The sequence below is a fragment of the Bos mutus genome, chromosome 2 (genome assembly GCF_027580195.1).
Source record: "Bos mutus isolate GX-2022 chromosome 2, NWIPB_WYAK_1.1, whole genome shotgun sequence".
In the NCBI taxonomy this organism is placed as follows: Eukaryota; Metazoa; Chordata; class Mammalia; order Artiodactyla; family Bovidae; genus Bos; species Bos mutus.
In genome coordinates, this window is record NC_091618.1 from 44,680,995 (window position 1) to 44,697,182 (window position 16,188).

Genomic DNA, 16,188 nt, shown 5'->3' on the forward strand with positions numbered 1-16,188 from the left:
TGAGGCTCAATTACGGTTACTGTTCAGTTGATATTTGATAAGGAGGTGGTCCATGTTTTGTGAGGCTTTTCCGGATCATCATCTACAAATTAATATCTTTTTCTAGTAGTTTTCATTGAGGTATATTTTATGAATTTTATGAAGTTCTGATTCAGAGGAAATGTGTAACTGGTACATCTCTGAAGTAATTGGAATATTAACAAGATTCCTCAGATCCAATCCACTCTTGATCAGGCAAACTGTTTATAAAACAGCACATGTTTTTTTCAGACGAGACTACAGATGTGTAGACGCCCTCTCTCAAACACCACATGCCCTCCTAGGGACTTCCTTGTAGGCACTACTAGTGGGAGGACCGGTGAGGGGGCAGCTAGCAGGTGAGAAGGCCCGAGTTCCCCTGCTGCTTCAGAGGGACTCAAGGGACTTCCCTTTCAGTGGTTAACTTCAGTTTTTCCATCAGTAAACTAGAGTGAAACGAGTCATGACATTTGTCATGTTTTTCACTTTAAGCTCACAGTGTGAACACTTTATGGGCTCCCCTCACCTGTTGGTCTTATTGTGATGAAAAGTCATCTTCCACTAGATCAGTACTTCTAAAACTTTGTGGTGAAGGGTCATTGTTTTATTTTCAATCTGTCGTCAGCTGACACTTTTGAAAATACAATAAAAAATTTTTAGAAAAACAAAATTGAAGAAGACATGCACAAATATAAGCATACTTTTTGGTGATTAGAGTCAACAGATATAAGATAGTCAAACAGGTAAAAGTTTCTTAATGGTATCTTAGTGTGAGTATTTGTCGCAAGCTGGTAGCAAATGGTCCACAGATCAGACCATTGGACTAGCCTGGCCAGCACTGGTCCACAGACCACACTTTGAGTAGCATTGCACTATGTGACAACTTTTAGGGTTTTAGCAGCAAAATTGTGGGCAATTGTGAATCTGTGGTACTGAACATAGACGATGAAGCCAGGATGGGAGACAAGAATAAGTTTAAATAGGCCACCAAATACTTTATAAGTGCTAATGATCCTAATATGCATCTCTGCACATTTGAAAATGTGTCATCTGTGGTTTTATCATTTTGGAATTTTTTTTTTTTTCCACTAAAGATCAGTCTCTCCCAAAGTGAGGTCTATGGAGTCACTGATCAGAACCATCTGGAATTCTTGTTTAAAAAAAAAAAAAAAAAGGCAGATCCTCAGACCTGTAAAATCAGTCTCTGGAAACAGAGCCCAGGAATTTACATTTTAAAAACAAGTCTCTCTCCTCCTGCCCCTAAGTAATTGTTAAGTATAGAGAATTATTGCTGTGAGAATGTTAGTTGTATATGTGTGTGTTTTAAACAAATGATGAAATGAAACAATGAACTATACTGTAATTTTTCTCCTAGTTATATCGGAGGAAGAAAACGAACTAGGGCTCTTTTTAAAGTTCCAAGCAGAACGGGATACAACGCAGGCTGGCAAAATGATGGATGCCACTGGCAAGGCACTCTGTTCTTCCGCCAAGCAAAGGTTTATTCATGGTTTTGCATCATCTTTAACTTTATAGTCAGTATGACAGTTTTGATGTATGTTAACTAAATTTAAATATTTTAAGGTTTCTCTTGATTCCAGTGGAAGGTTAAAAGAGAAGAATTGTATATTGCAGTATATAACTGTTTTGATGCCTAACTCTTATTTTGTACTTAAAATCATTACTTAAAATTTTATATTCATAGGTTGCTTAATTCCTGGAAATAGCCTTTAGGCCTGTATTTAAATTTCTTAAGTGGTTTAGTGAAATAGAGGCAACCAATGGCTAAAATTTAAGTATGTGTATATATATATATTTTTTTTCACTTTTTGGATGCTGTACCATCTATGAGTACATTGGAACATGTCTTTTTAAGCAGAGGAAATATTTTCTTAATTACATACTTTACATTTATTATTTTATAACTTTTTAGCATAAAGATACTTGTTACAAAGAATCCTCTGCAATTACTAAATTCAGCCAACATATTTCCTTTTTTTAGAGAAAAATAAAAGCAGGCTTTATCAGACCTGTAAATGGCATTGCATAACCTAAGTGGCTTTATGCTGAAATACCACATTAGTGCAAAAGTCCATCTTTAAGGAGATGACCGAGGGACATGAAATACAAGTCCCTCCATTCACTAAGTCAGAGTCAGAAGCAGATAGAGAAACTGGGTTTGACTTATGTTTCTTAAATCCTTTATTTCTCTTGTTCTCATCCTCAGATGCTATGGATTTTGTCCTCATTAGCTCATCTAGCATTTTATCTACTTTTCTAACACCCAGATTTTCCTTCAGTTTTTCAAAAAACCCCAACTTTCTGCTTATAGGAACATGCTTTATAAATACAGGATCTCATTTACTCATGAAATTCTTTTCTAAGTGGCAGAATTACTTGGCAGATCATTTATACATGGTAAACATCCCAAAATGTTGCAAAAATGATGTATTCCCTAAAAGAAGAAAAAGGAGAAATATGAACATTACCTATATTAACAATTCAGAGTTAGTTGTATGAGCCTTATTGCTTTCTAATTTTCTTAGGCATCTTAATAATTTCCTGTTTATAGACTCATCTTGACAGCAAATTCTGCTTTATGGTTGTCTTTATTTTGCTTGTGGGATGTACATTCCTCTGATTTTTACCTCTCTGTCATTAGATTGGCCCTGTATACTCCCCTGTCTCGACTTCAGCAAGAAGTAGCAACATTCAGTCAAAGGGCGATATCTGATACCTTGACGACAATTAATCGGATGGAGCAGGCGCGCACAGAATACAGAGGAGCCCTGCTGTGGATGAAAGATGTATCTCAAGAACTGGACCCAGACACCTTAAAACAAGTGGAAAAGTTCCGAAAAGTATGAAAATACATCCTTTTAATTTATTTTTTTGAACCTCTACAGAATAACTTAAGAGCATAAAACATCAGACTAGTTTTGGAAAATGTGTTATATTACAAATTCTTAAATTGCTTGGAAATCTCCAGTTGAAGTAAATATAAAAAGTTGTCACGCACTTTTTTTTTTCCCCCACTATTTGGCGTAATAGATATAATTGCCTTTCAAATATTGCTTACCTGGGCTTTTAGGAGTGGTTTTCAGGAGGAAAGTCATTCATTAAGTAGGGAAAGTACTTAAGTGAAAACTCATGTAAAGTGATTATTAATTATAAGTGAAGGTTATCAAATTTTTCATTCTGCCACAATACATAAGTTTGACCACAAACTTTTAAAGCAACTGTGTGTGTGAACATACCAGTTCAGTCACTCATTTCTTACTCTTTGCAACCCCATGGACTGCAGCACACCACAAACTTTTAAAGCAACTGTGTGTGTGAACATATCAGTTCAGTCAGTTCAGTCACTCATTTCTTACTCTTTGCGACCCCATGGACTGCAGCACACCAGGCTTCCCTGTCCATCACCAACTCCTGTAGCCTATTCAAACTCATGTCCATCACGTTAGTGATGCTAACCAACCATCTCATCCTCTGTCATCCCCTTCTCCTTCTGCCTTCAGTCTTTTCCAGCATCAGGGTCTTTTCAGTGAGTCATTTCTTCACATCAGGTGGCCAAAGTATTGGAGTTTCAGCTTCAGCATCAGTCCTTCCAATGAACATTCAGGACTGACTTCCTTTAGGATGGATTGGTTGGATCTCCAAGGGACTCTGAAGAGTCTTCTCCAAGACCACAGTTCAAAAGCATCAATTCTTCAGCGCTCAGCTTTCTTTATAGTCCAACTCTCACATCCATATTTGACTACTGGAAAAACCATAGCTTTGACTAGACAGACCTTCATTGGTAAAACAATGTCTCTGCTTTTTAATATGCTGTCTAGGTTGGTCATAACTTTTCTTCCAAGGAGCAAGCATCTTTTAATTTCCTGGCTGCAGTCACCATCTGCAGTGATTTTGGAGCCCAGGAAAATAAAGTCTCTCACTGTTTCCATTGTTTCCCCATTGATTTGCCATGAAGTGATGGGACCGGATGCCATGATCTTAGTTTTCTGAATGTTGAGTTTTAAGCCAACTTTTTTACTCTCCTCTTTCAATCAAGAGGCTCTTTAGTTGCTCTTCGCTTTCTGCCATAAGCGTGGTGTCATCTGCATATCTTAGATTCTTGATTATTTCTCCCAGCAATCTTGATTCCAGCTTGTGCTTCATCCAGCCTGGCGTTTCACATGATGTGCTCTGCATATTAGTTAAATAAGCTAAATAATCTATTTATTATAAATTGTATCCCCTGAATTTACCATACATAAATAGTGAAATTCATTCACTCTGGGACTTCCCTGGTAGTCCAGGGGCTCAGTCTCCATGCTCTCCATGCAGGGGGCCTCGGTTCCATCCCTGGTCAGGGAACTAGATCCCACATGTCCCAACTAAGAGTTTGCATGCTGCGTGCCTGAACTAAAAGATCACTCGTGTGCCATGACTAAGACCCGCTGCAGCCAAATAAATATTTTTTTTAAATGTACTCACTCCATTTTATAAATATTTAAAGTAGCTGTAATAATTCATACTTAGATTTAATATAGATGGAATCTTTCTACTAGCTGTTACAAGTGCTTTGCCTCATTGATTTCTCCAAGAGACATGGGCAGTAGGTGGACACGTGGCCTCAGTCAACCTGACATTCTATCCCCTTTATAATCCTTGACAGATACAATCCAAGGGAGTGCTTGCACAACAGTGTGAGTGCACTGATGTCACTAAATTGTACAGTTTTAAAATGGTTAAGTTCATGTTATGTGAATTTCACTTCAATTAAACAGAAAGAATAGGATCCACACCTCCTATCTAGGCCCACATAGCCCTGCACACTCCATTCCCTGGGCCCTCTGCAGCCACATCTCATACTTACTTTCTGTGCTTAAGGAAGGAATATGCTCTACCCCATTCCTTCCCTTTCTGCAGACACCCCCCCATACCTAGAACTTGTCTTTCCTTTTCCCTGGGTCTAGCAGGCTCTCCTCAGTGTCTTAGCATGGTCCGCTCATCCGCTCATTGTCCTCCTGTCCCAGTTCAGACATCATGCATTGAGCTCATCAATGGCTTTGCTGACATCTTACCAAAAGTTGTTGCTCAGTTCTGTTTCATGCATATGCTATCTTGTGACTTGAGATCATCTTATATATTTATTTACTTCCTTTTTTTTCCTGTGCCCCCTCACTCAGGGATGGTGGCGAAGAACATTGTTCACCACAGTATCCCCGTTCCTTGAGCAGTGCCTGGCACATAATAGATACCTTTTAAGTATTCGTTGAATGAATGAGTACATTTAAAGTTGAATATTCATATGACTTACTGACAAATGACTCACCTTATGTGTAAGAAATATAAGCCTATATTTAAGTTCATAAATACATCTGTATGATTCAGAGCTATTATTAATGCTTTATAACACTTTAACTATGTTCCCTTTCCATTTATTTTTCTACTATTTCTTAGCTAAATATTATCTATCAGTAGTTTTGGATGTTTCTTTTTACTTGGAATCTGTTTTTTCTTCTTAGTTTTATACTTTTTTTTCTGTCTTTCGTCACATAGTTTCTCAGCATAAAAATACCTGGTGGAAAGAATCTCCCACAGTTACCAAAAATAGCCAAAATCTTTTCAATGAATCATGAAATACTAATTCAGGGAAGGAGAATCTTCTTTGTTACAATTTCATGTGTCTGAAAACATGTATCATGAACCTGTGTGGTACGTTTATTTCTATATTAGAAGTATTAATAAGCTACATTTTTGTGGTTGCAGGTACAAATCCAAGTGAGAAATAGCAAAACTTCTTTTGACAAGTTAAAGATGGATGTTTGTCAAAAAGTGGATTTACTTGGAGCTAGTCGCTGCAACATGTTGTCTCATTCACTTGCTACCTACCAGGTACCCACCTCCATGGTCAGCATATCCTTGCAGTAAAAAGATGAGTGGTGAGATTCCTTTTTAAAAGCTGTCTAAAGGGTGCAAAAAAATTGTATAATTGATCAGATTCCTTTGATTTTGTTAAACTTGACTTACTAAGGTTATGACATTCAGAATCATAGAATACTAGACTGGAAAAGACTTTAGCGATTACCTGCTTCTGTAGCTTCATGTTATTCCCTTTGATATCCTAGGAAGGAGAGACAGACAGACATTTAGGAGCTTGAGAGGAGTCAGGATTCAAGGCCTCTTGGCCTGGTTCATTCAGAGATGCTCCACTTTGAACTAATTCTACACACAATTTTATTTGAAGCAAAGATGCTGTGACCCAAAAGTTTAACCCTTTTCTACCATTGGTGGATGAGGAAAGTGAAAATTAAATGATACTTAAAGGAAATGGCAGTGTTGGGCTTAAAAACTTAGGTTTTCTAAGTCTTATGTTCAGTTCTGCCAGATCATCATTCCATACCACTGTCATCTCAGAAGGAGATTACATTTGTGTTTACTTTAGTCCAAGTCACACATAAATAGCATACAGTGAGTAAGTTAGATATTAACAGGTAACAGTTACTGATTTTATCCGTCAGTGGCAAAATAGAATAAACTTTTGCATAGGAGAATGATAATAAACTAAAAGAAATGGCATTCAATGCTGCTTTTAAGGAATCTGCCTACTTCAGTTCAATTCTGTGGGATTTAAGAATCAAGACAAGTCACACTTGAAAATAAAAGCACGTAGTGATCTGTGTCGCATCATGCCGGAAACACCGTGGCTGTTACCCAGCTCTCCCTTGTTCTCCTCACTCACCTCCTCACTTTGAACAGGAACCTTGAAGCAGCGAGGAAAATGTACAATTACTTGAGTTAGCTTGATAACACATTTTTTTTTTGACAAATCTTTCTTGAGCCCTAAATGAAAGTCCAAATTTAATGGTACAAATTATTTTACTCCAATTAATAAAGTTTTATACATGCTTACCAACATAAAAGTTTACACATACACCTCTGATGCAAATATGATATTTTGGTGCTTTGAACATTTTTCTCCTGGGTCCCTCAGAAGGTGTTCTCATTGGCCAGCATCGTTCTCTTGGCTGCAGTTCCTCCCGAGCTGGCTCCGGTTATGTGTCAGTGCTGTACACACACGGGCGCACACACGTGCAGACACAGTGCCAGTCCTTGTGCAGTTACTGTTTACAGAGCTTTCGGGCTCCCCAGACCTGGAAATTGATTTTAGATCCTATTTCTTGTTATTTGACAACAACTATTTGTCTACGATAGCGAGGAAAAGTAGCACTGAAAAAAGGAGAGGAAGCAAGACTGTAGTGTCACCGTTTCTTTCTCTACAGAGAACACTGCTTGGATTCTGGGAGAAAACAGCTCGAATGATGTCCCAGATTCATGGGACCTGTATAGGCCTTCATCCATATGACTTTGTAGCTCTCAAGGTACGTTCCCTTCAGTGCTCTTTTCTTAGATATATGACACTTCATCTGGACGATAACCTTGAGACTGCTTTTTGCTAAGCCTAATTTCAAACTTACAAAACACTGGGAATCATTTTTTTATACTCTTTCAGTTAGTCATTTTTATGAAGTTCCCAGATTCCAAATGCTGCCAGCAGCACTAAACAAATACATGGGCACGCTGCTGGTGGGCTCATGATATCAGTAGAGTGGGGGAGAAGGGAATAAAAGAAAAAGTAAAAAGAAAATTAAAATGCAAAAAGAAAAGGTAATGGAAAGAGAAACAGGTGATGGAAAGTGGTCATGTGTTTTCAAAAATGACATTACAGTTTTAGGAGTTAAAGTCTCTTTGCTTTCCTTTTACACTTATGTCATAGACGTGATCCACGGTACCATTATGCCAGTTTTGGTCATTATGTATGTGTGATTGCTGCTGAGGAGTACCGAATTAGGTCAGCTCTTTCCATAACACCTACATGTAAAACGTACTCTTCCTGTGAACTTTCTGTGTGTGTGGCTTACCCAGCAGAGATGCACTGTGCTAATCCTTTCATCCATTCTAGTAGGCCACGTTTCAGTTCCTTTGAACTAATCATTCTGCTTTATTTTCAGTAGAAGTTGAAAATGTTAAGTTTGCCTAAGCTGGATGTGATGTTTGTGATGGGTTCATATTCTATAACCGTGTGTTACTGGGGCTTGGTGTAGATTTTTATTTTTAAGTCAGGTCCTGACATAGCATCTTCCAATCTAATAGATTTGGGGATTTTTGTTTTTTTTGTTGTTGTTGTGTGTGTTTTGGTTTTTTACTTTTCTGTGTTAATGTTTTACTGGATAACATACTGTGTATTTAGGCAACTTTCATATCCAATTTCAGCTCAGACTTGAAACTGAAAATCTTTAGTTGTATTTAGAGCATCACAGTGCTGGCTGGCAACACAGTGAGGTCTTCTGTGGCGTATCTTAGCGTGGAGGACCCTGTGACTAGTCCACAGTGTGTGTCATGGCCACGGGCAGCCAGGATACAAAGGACGCAGGGCTCGGGTCAAATTATACAGCATACATCTCCCACTCTTGACTTCAGAACTCTTCCTGTTTTATATTGTTCTTTAGAATTTTTATTCTCATTTTTGTTTGCACAAAGAGAGAAAAAGATTCCTCCCACTTACTTAACACTAAATTTCTTATCCTTAGCAACTACAAGACACTCCAATGAAGCTTACTGAAGACCACAAGGAAGAACGAAGAGAAGACAGTTCTCTCCCTGAAAACCTCAATAGGTGAGCAGACAAAAGTTACAGATCGTGCTATGAAGTTGTGGATACCATTGTATTATATATTTGTAAAGAGTTGTTTCTTCTCTGGTTTACCAAATACTGAATACTTCTATGTCATCTTTCCAGTTAACGTTAGACATCTGCTCTGAAACTTACCCCTTGCCCCAGTTTTGGCATGGCAGGCAAAGTTGGTGATAGGAATACAGAACAGTTGGGTGATAATCCCAAATTATTTAGTGTAGGAGACTGGGTCTTATACTAAGAGCCTGTCTCTAGTGAATCCCAGAAGGGACTGCTTGAAAAAGAAAGAGCTAGGTGTTGGTAGCTATGAGATGGAAGCTGGTGACAGTTTGTCTCCAAGACAACACCGAGGGGACTGGGATTGGTTCCCTAGAAAGGGAGGCCCTTGCTGTGCTCATCCTTCATGTTGCCCGTTTCCCTGTAGTGACATGTTACCTTTCTTTTCCTTGCAGACCTGCCACTTGTCATTTTAACTAGATTGCGCTGAGTATAATGATGAACCCAGAAATAGGCCCAAACAATGACAACACTATATTGTTGAGTGAAAGGTGATCTGAAATATAGGCATTTCACTCTTTTCCCCAGGGGGATATCCAAACAAAAAAAATTTTTTTAACCACCTTGGATATACAATGTTTTAGAATATAGATTAAGTAATCAAATGTATAGATATGAATTAAATGTATTAACTTAGTTACATATATTGAGACTTTAAATTGTACATTGTTTATTAATTTAGTAGCTATATTTGTTATCACATTTTATGGAAGTTTTATTCGAAATCTCCTCACCCATCTTCAGCATTATGAAAGCTGCCTTTCACGTTAACTAACAGGTTCCAAAGCACCTCAACCCTCTCTTCTGTCCGAAATGTTTAAAACACAATCTAGGTATACTATTGTTGAACATTTCATTCCATATCAAACTATCCATTTGTTCTGTAGGTTTATTTCTGTGGGATTTGCAAATAAATATTGTATTGCTTTTAAGTGTCTTTAAAGGCTTATTAGAAAAAAACCAACACTAGAGTTGTGAGTTTATACCCCAAGAATTATGAAAAATGGTTCTGTATCTCGGGACTTTTCTGGTGACCCAGTGGCTAAGACTCTGTGCTTCCAACGCAGGGTGCATGAGTTCCATTCCTGGTCTGGGAACTAAGATCCCACATGCCGCTTGGTACAGCCGAAAAAAAAAAAAAGATAAAACTTTCTTTATCTCATTTTTTAAAATTATTATACCAGATGGATGATAACACTTTCCAAAATTAGTTTTGGTGGAGAATGTTTTAGCCAAATGTGTCTTATTTTAGCCAAATGTAACCATCAATTTCTTGTTCAAAATAGAGTACTCCATTTTTTCTACAGTTCTTCATTCCCTGTAGTTCCCAAGCACTCTTTTTTTTTAATCTCTTTTTAAAAATTTTTAATTTTTTTAAATAGTAAATCTTTGTTGGTTATCTGTTTTATTTATTTTTTATTTTTTTTTGGTTATCTGTTTTAAATACAGCAGTGTGTACGTGTCAACCCCAACCTCTCAATACTTTACTTGCCAAGAATTCTTGAGCAAAAACCTTTTAATGCTTGAAAACTAAACTTCATACTCGACGGCTTTGGTGACAGATGTTCTCTGTGTGGTATTTCACACGGTGCTCACTATGCTGAACATGGTACCTGGTGCTTCAGTCAATCTCAGTATAAATGCATTGAAAGAATAAGAGGTGAAAGGTTATTTTTACAGTCTGTGTAGCTCTAGAAAAGATTCGTCTCAGATTTTAGGAGATCTACCAGACAACTGCCTCCTCAGTTTAAAAAAAAAAACTTTTTAAGCCATACAGAACTGTTTGTAGAGTATGAGTCCCCAGTGTATTTTAACCAAAATCTTTTCATTTTTCTGTTTTACTTTAGGTTAGTTTTGTCAGATGAGGAAGTGAACTTGGGAAGTGAACCAGGTAAGATGGTAGATTCATTAAAATGTGAAATGACCACATACAAATGTGAAAACAGCTCGTTGCAGCCTTTTCAGAGAGATTGTATTAATATCCATTTAATTAAAACACGTTAAGTCGCTTTATGTCTCTGTACAAACCCTTCTGAGTTCGCATTGCAACAGCTTTATGGAGTTGTAATTGACATGTAACACTCTAAGTTTAAGGTGTACGATTGGGTGATTTGGTACTTGTATATATTGCAAAATGATTTTCACCATTAGACTAGTTAACACATCCATCACCTCACATAGTTACTATATTTAATTTGGGATGTGGTGCTGGGCAGTACTGTAAGCTGGGCTTGAGGCTCCCCAGGGTCACTTTTAAGGCATCCTGGTCAGGTGGGCCAAGGACCACGCTCCCCTCTTGGGTGGGACTGCTCACCTGCTTCCCTGCCTGGGCAGGTGGTAGGATTTGCTCTGCAGCCGCCCAGGGTCTCAGTCCAGGCTTCCTGCTCGGGTGGAACTGGAGGCTGTGCTTGGCAATGAGTTAGCTTTCAGGCAATCATAATTAGAGTGTCCAATTATCTTCTTTAGGGAATTCTGGCCTTCTTAGAGACAATTGCTTTTAGTGTAGATATTCATTTCACAGGGCAGTATGATTGTTTCAAAAATTATTCTCATATTTAAATTTATGTTATTTTAAAATAAATATACATTATATGTACAATCAACATATATATGAATTACTGTAGCTTTGGAGCCATAAAAATCTGGATTTAAAGGCTAACTTTTTTTTTTAAATGAGTCATTTATGCCTTTTTCATATTTCTCTTCAGAAAAATGACTCATACACTCCTACCTGGCAGGATGCTAGATATATTTATAAACTATGTAGCACATAGTAGGTGTCCAATATTTTTTAAGCATACACATAAATACAGACCATACTGATAAAAGAAACTAAAGACTACAATAGTCATGAGCTCTATATATCTAACATACCATCAAACATATGTTCTAAATGTTATCTAATTGTGCATATATAATCCTGTATCCAATTAGAGAATATTTTTTAACCAACATAAATGAAATATAATGGGCATTGTTGTAGTTTCAATATCCACTTATAGTATTATTTTATCTTTTAAAGCCTGCTGTATCAGTAGTTATGTCCCCTTTTTGTTGAAGTACAGTTGATGTAATATTATATGTTATAGATATACAACAGAGTGATCACACTTTTTAAAGGTTATGCTCCATTTATAGATATTGTTGGCTATATTCCCTGTGTTATACTATTATATAAACTGTTATATAATATCCTTCTAGCTTATCTTATACATAATAGTTTGTATCTTTTAATCTCCTATCCCAAAGTTGCCCTTCCCTCTTCCGTCTCCCCATTGGTAACCACTGGTTTGTTTTCTGTATCTGCGAGTCTGTTTCCTTTTTGTTACATTCACGAGTCTATTCTGTTTTGTAGATTCCACATCTAAATGATATGCAGCATTTGTTTTTCTCTGTCTGACTTATTTCACTTAGTATAATACCATCCAAATCCATCCATGTTACTATACATGGCAAAAATAAACTCACAATGACTAAAGACCTAAATGTAAGGCTAGAAACCATGAAAATCCTAGAAAACCTATGTAGAACACTCTTCGACATAAATAGCAAAATTTTCTTTTGGATCTTTCTCCTAAATCAAAGGAGATAAAAGCAAAAATAAACAAATGGGACCTAATTAAACTTAAAAGTTTTTGCACACACAGCAAAGGAAACCATTGACAAAATCAAAAGACAGCCTGTGTAATGGGACAAAAATTGGCAAATGATATGACCTATGAGAAATTATTATCCAAAATATATAAACAGCTCATACAACTCAAGATCAAAAAGACAACCTAAATGGGCAGATGACCTGAACATACATCTTTCCAAAGACATACAGGTGGCCAACCGGAACATGAAAATATGCTCAACGCCATTAATCATCAGAGAAATGCAAATTAAAACTATAACGAGGGACTTCCCTGATGATCCAGCGTCTAAGACGTGCTCCCAATGCAGGGGGCCTGGTTTCAATACTGGGTCAGGGAACTGTATCCCACATGAAACAGCTAAAGATCCCACGGGCTGCAGTGAAGATTGACACTCCTGTGTGCTCCAGCTAAGGCCTTGAAACAGCCAAACAACTGTTTAAAAATAAATACAACTATAATGAGACATCATCTCACACCTGTCAGAATGGCTGTCACCACAAAGACTACAAATATAAATACCTGTGAAAATGTGTAGAAAAGGGAAACTTTCTACACTGCCGGTGGGAATGTAAATTGGTGCAGGCATAATGAAAACCAGTATAGAGGTTTCCCAAAAACTAAAAATAAAATTACCATATGAGCAAGCAATTCCACTCATGGGTATATATATCTGAAAAAAATCCCCAAAACAGTAATTGGAAAAGATACACGTATCCCATTGTTCATAGCAATAACTGTCCATCAACAGATGAAAATAAATAAAGAATATGTGGTGTGCATATAGGAGTACTATTCAGTCATAAAAAAGAATGAAAATTTGCTATTTCCAACAACATGGATGAACTAAGTGAAATAGGTCAGAGAAAGACAAATACTATATAATGTTGCTTATATGATAAGCTAAATAAACTGTTGAACATAACAACAACAAAAAACCCAGAATTACTGATATAGAGAAAACTAGTATTTACCATCAGGGACAAGGAGGGGAGGAAGGACAAAATAAGGCTAAGGGATTAAGAGATATAAACAATTATGTATAAAATAAACTACAGGGAATATAGTCAATATTTTATAATAATTATAAGTGGAGCATAACTTAAAAATTGCAAATCAGTCTGTTGTACACTTGTTACTTATACTGAGGTATAATTGACATAAAACTGTATTAGTTTCAGGTGTACACATGATTTGCTATATGTATATATTGCAGAATGATCACCACAATAAGTCTAGTTAATATCCATCCTCATACACAGTGACCATTTTTTTCTTGTGACGAAAACTTTTAAGATTTACTCTCTTAGCAGCTTTCAAATATGCAGTATTTGAAAGTATTACTAACTGTATAAGCTGGGTTTAGAAAAGGAAGAGGAACAAGAAACCAAATTTCCAACATTCACTGGATCATAGAGAAAGCAAGGGAATTCCAGCAAAACATCTACATCTGCTTCATTGACAATGCAAAAGCCTTTGACTGGCTACCTTAACAAATTCTTTGTTATTTGTGGAAAATTCTTAAAGAGACGGGAATACCAGACTACCTTCCCTGTCTCTGAGAAACCTGTATGCAGGTCAAGAAGCAACAGTTAGAACCAGACATGGAATAAAGGACTGGTTCAGAATTGGGAAAGGAGTACGTCAAGGCTGTATATTGTCACCATGCTTATTTAACTTATATACAAAGTACATCATACAAAATGCTCGGCTGGATACAGCACAAGCTGGAATCAAAATTGCCAGGAGAAATATCAACAACCTCAGATGATACCACCCTTATGGCAGAAAGTGAAGAGGAACTAAAAAGCCTCTTGATGGGGGTAAAAGAGAAGAGTAAAAAAGGTGGCTTAAAACTCAACATCAGAAAACTAAGATCATGGCATCCAGTCCCATCACTTCATGGCAAATGGAAGGGGGAAAAGTGGAAGCAGTGACAGACTTTCTTTTCTTGGGCTCCAAAATCACTGCACACAGTGACTGCAGCCTTGAAATTAAAAGATGCTTGCTACTTGGGAGGACATCTGTGACAGACCTAGACAGCATATTAAAAAGCAAAGACGTCCCTTTGCTGACAGAGATCCATATTGTTAAAGCTATAGTTTTTCCAGTAGTCACATACAGATGTGAGAGTTGGACCATAAAGAAGGCGACCACCAAAGAACTGATGCTTTCTAACTGTGGTGCTGGAGAAGACTTGATTTAGAGTCCCTTGTATTGCAAGGGAGAAGGCAGTGGCAACCCACTCCAGTACTTTTGCCTGGAAAATCCCATGGATGGAGGAGCCTGGGAGGCTGCAGTCCATGGGGTCGCTAAGAGTTGGACACAACTGAGCAACTTCACTTTCACTTTTCACTTTCATGCATTAGAGAAGGAAATGGCAACCCCCTCCAGTGTTTTTGCCTGGAGAATCCCAGGGACGGGGGAGCCTGGTGGGCTGCCGTCTATGGGGTCGCACAGAGTCGGACACAACTGAAGCGACTTAGCAGCAGCAACAGCAGTATTGCAAGGAGATCAAACCAGTCAATCCTAAAGGAAATAAATCCTGAATAATCATTGGAAGGACTGGTGCTGAAACTGAAGCTCCAATACTTTGGCCACCTGATGCGAAGAGCCGACTCATTGGAAAAGATCCTTGTGCTGGGAATGATTGAATGCAAAAGAAGAGGGTGGCAGAGGATGAGATGCTTGTAAATAGCATCACCGACTCAATGGACATGAATCTGAGCAAACTTAGGAGATAGTGAAGGACAGGGAAACCTGACCTGCAGCAGTCCTTGGAGTTGCAAATAGTAACAAAGTACTAACTATAATCAACATTCTGTACATTACATCCCCATGACTTATTTATTTTATAATAGTTTGTACTTTTTAACTTCCTTCACTCATTGTGCCCCCACCTCAGCCTTTGGCAACCACCACTGTTCTCTAAATCTATGAGCTCAGGTATCGTTTGTTCTTGATACACCACATATAAGTGAGATGGTACAGTATGTGTCTTTCTCTGACCCATTTCACTTAGCATAATGCCTTCAGTGTCCATCCATGTTGTCATAAATGTTAAGATTTTATTCTTTTTATGGCTGAATAACGTTCCATTGCGTATATGAACCGCATTTTCTTTTTTCACCCATTGATGGGCATTTGGTTTCTTTCAGTGTCTTGGCTGTTGTAAATAATGCTGTAGTGAATAGTGGGGTGCATGTATCTTTTTGAAATAGGGTTTTTGTTTTTATTTTTTGGATAAAGTACTCAGAAGTGGCATTGTTGGATCATATGGTAGTTCTATTTTTAGTTTTTTTGAGGAACCTCCATATTGTTTTCCGTAGGCACTGTGCCAATTACATGCAATGTGAAAACTTTTAACTTTTAAGAGGGCATGGATATAACAGAGGACCCCAATATTTGTGGGTATTATAAAATTATTTGCTATATTTATACATATGTGATTTTTATCTATAGATCTTTAAATTTTACATATATGGATTATAATCTGATTTGGTCAGTTGAACAGTTGGGTTTAAATTATTATAAACTACTATAGCAAATCAGCATGCTAAATTTTTTCTTCTTCAACTTAATCGTTCATGTGCTTTTGTTTCAGCAACTGAAGATCATAAGGAAAAACATTCTGGAATAAAAGAATTTGTAGCACCTCAGTTTTCTGATTCTGAAAATGGTATATTATAATTTCACTATATATATATGGATAATTTATTATTTAAAATTCTTTAGTTTTTATTTAATATTCATTTTCATAACATGAAAATCTGATAGGTCTTTTCACAGGAA

At 37.2% G+C, this 16,188-nt stretch overlaps 1 protein-coding gene across 1 annotated transcript in view; it reads left to right on the forward strand.

The window, feature by feature from the left end:
* Nucleotides 1-16,188, forward strand: part of ICA1L (islet cell autoantigen 1 like) — a 58,018-nt gene that overhangs the window by 26,083 nt on the left and 15,747 nt on the right. The window contains exons 4-10 of the mRNA XM_005904257.2: nucleotides 1,394-1,517; nucleotides 2,681-2,879; nucleotides 5,779-5,904; nucleotides 7,293-7,391; nucleotides 8,601-8,686; nucleotides 10,609-10,652; nucleotides 16,001-16,075. Coding sequence (XP_005904319.2) covers nucleotides 1,394-1,517; nucleotides 2,681-2,879; nucleotides 5,779-5,904; nucleotides 7,293-7,391; nucleotides 8,601-8,686; nucleotides 10,609-10,652; nucleotides 16,001-16,075 — 753 coding nt within the window. The remainder of the gene's footprint in view (nucleotides 1-1,393; nucleotides 1,518-2,680; nucleotides 2,880-5,778; nucleotides 5,905-7,292; nucleotides 7,392-8,600; nucleotides 8,687-10,608; nucleotides 10,653-16,000; nucleotides 16,076-16,188) is intronic.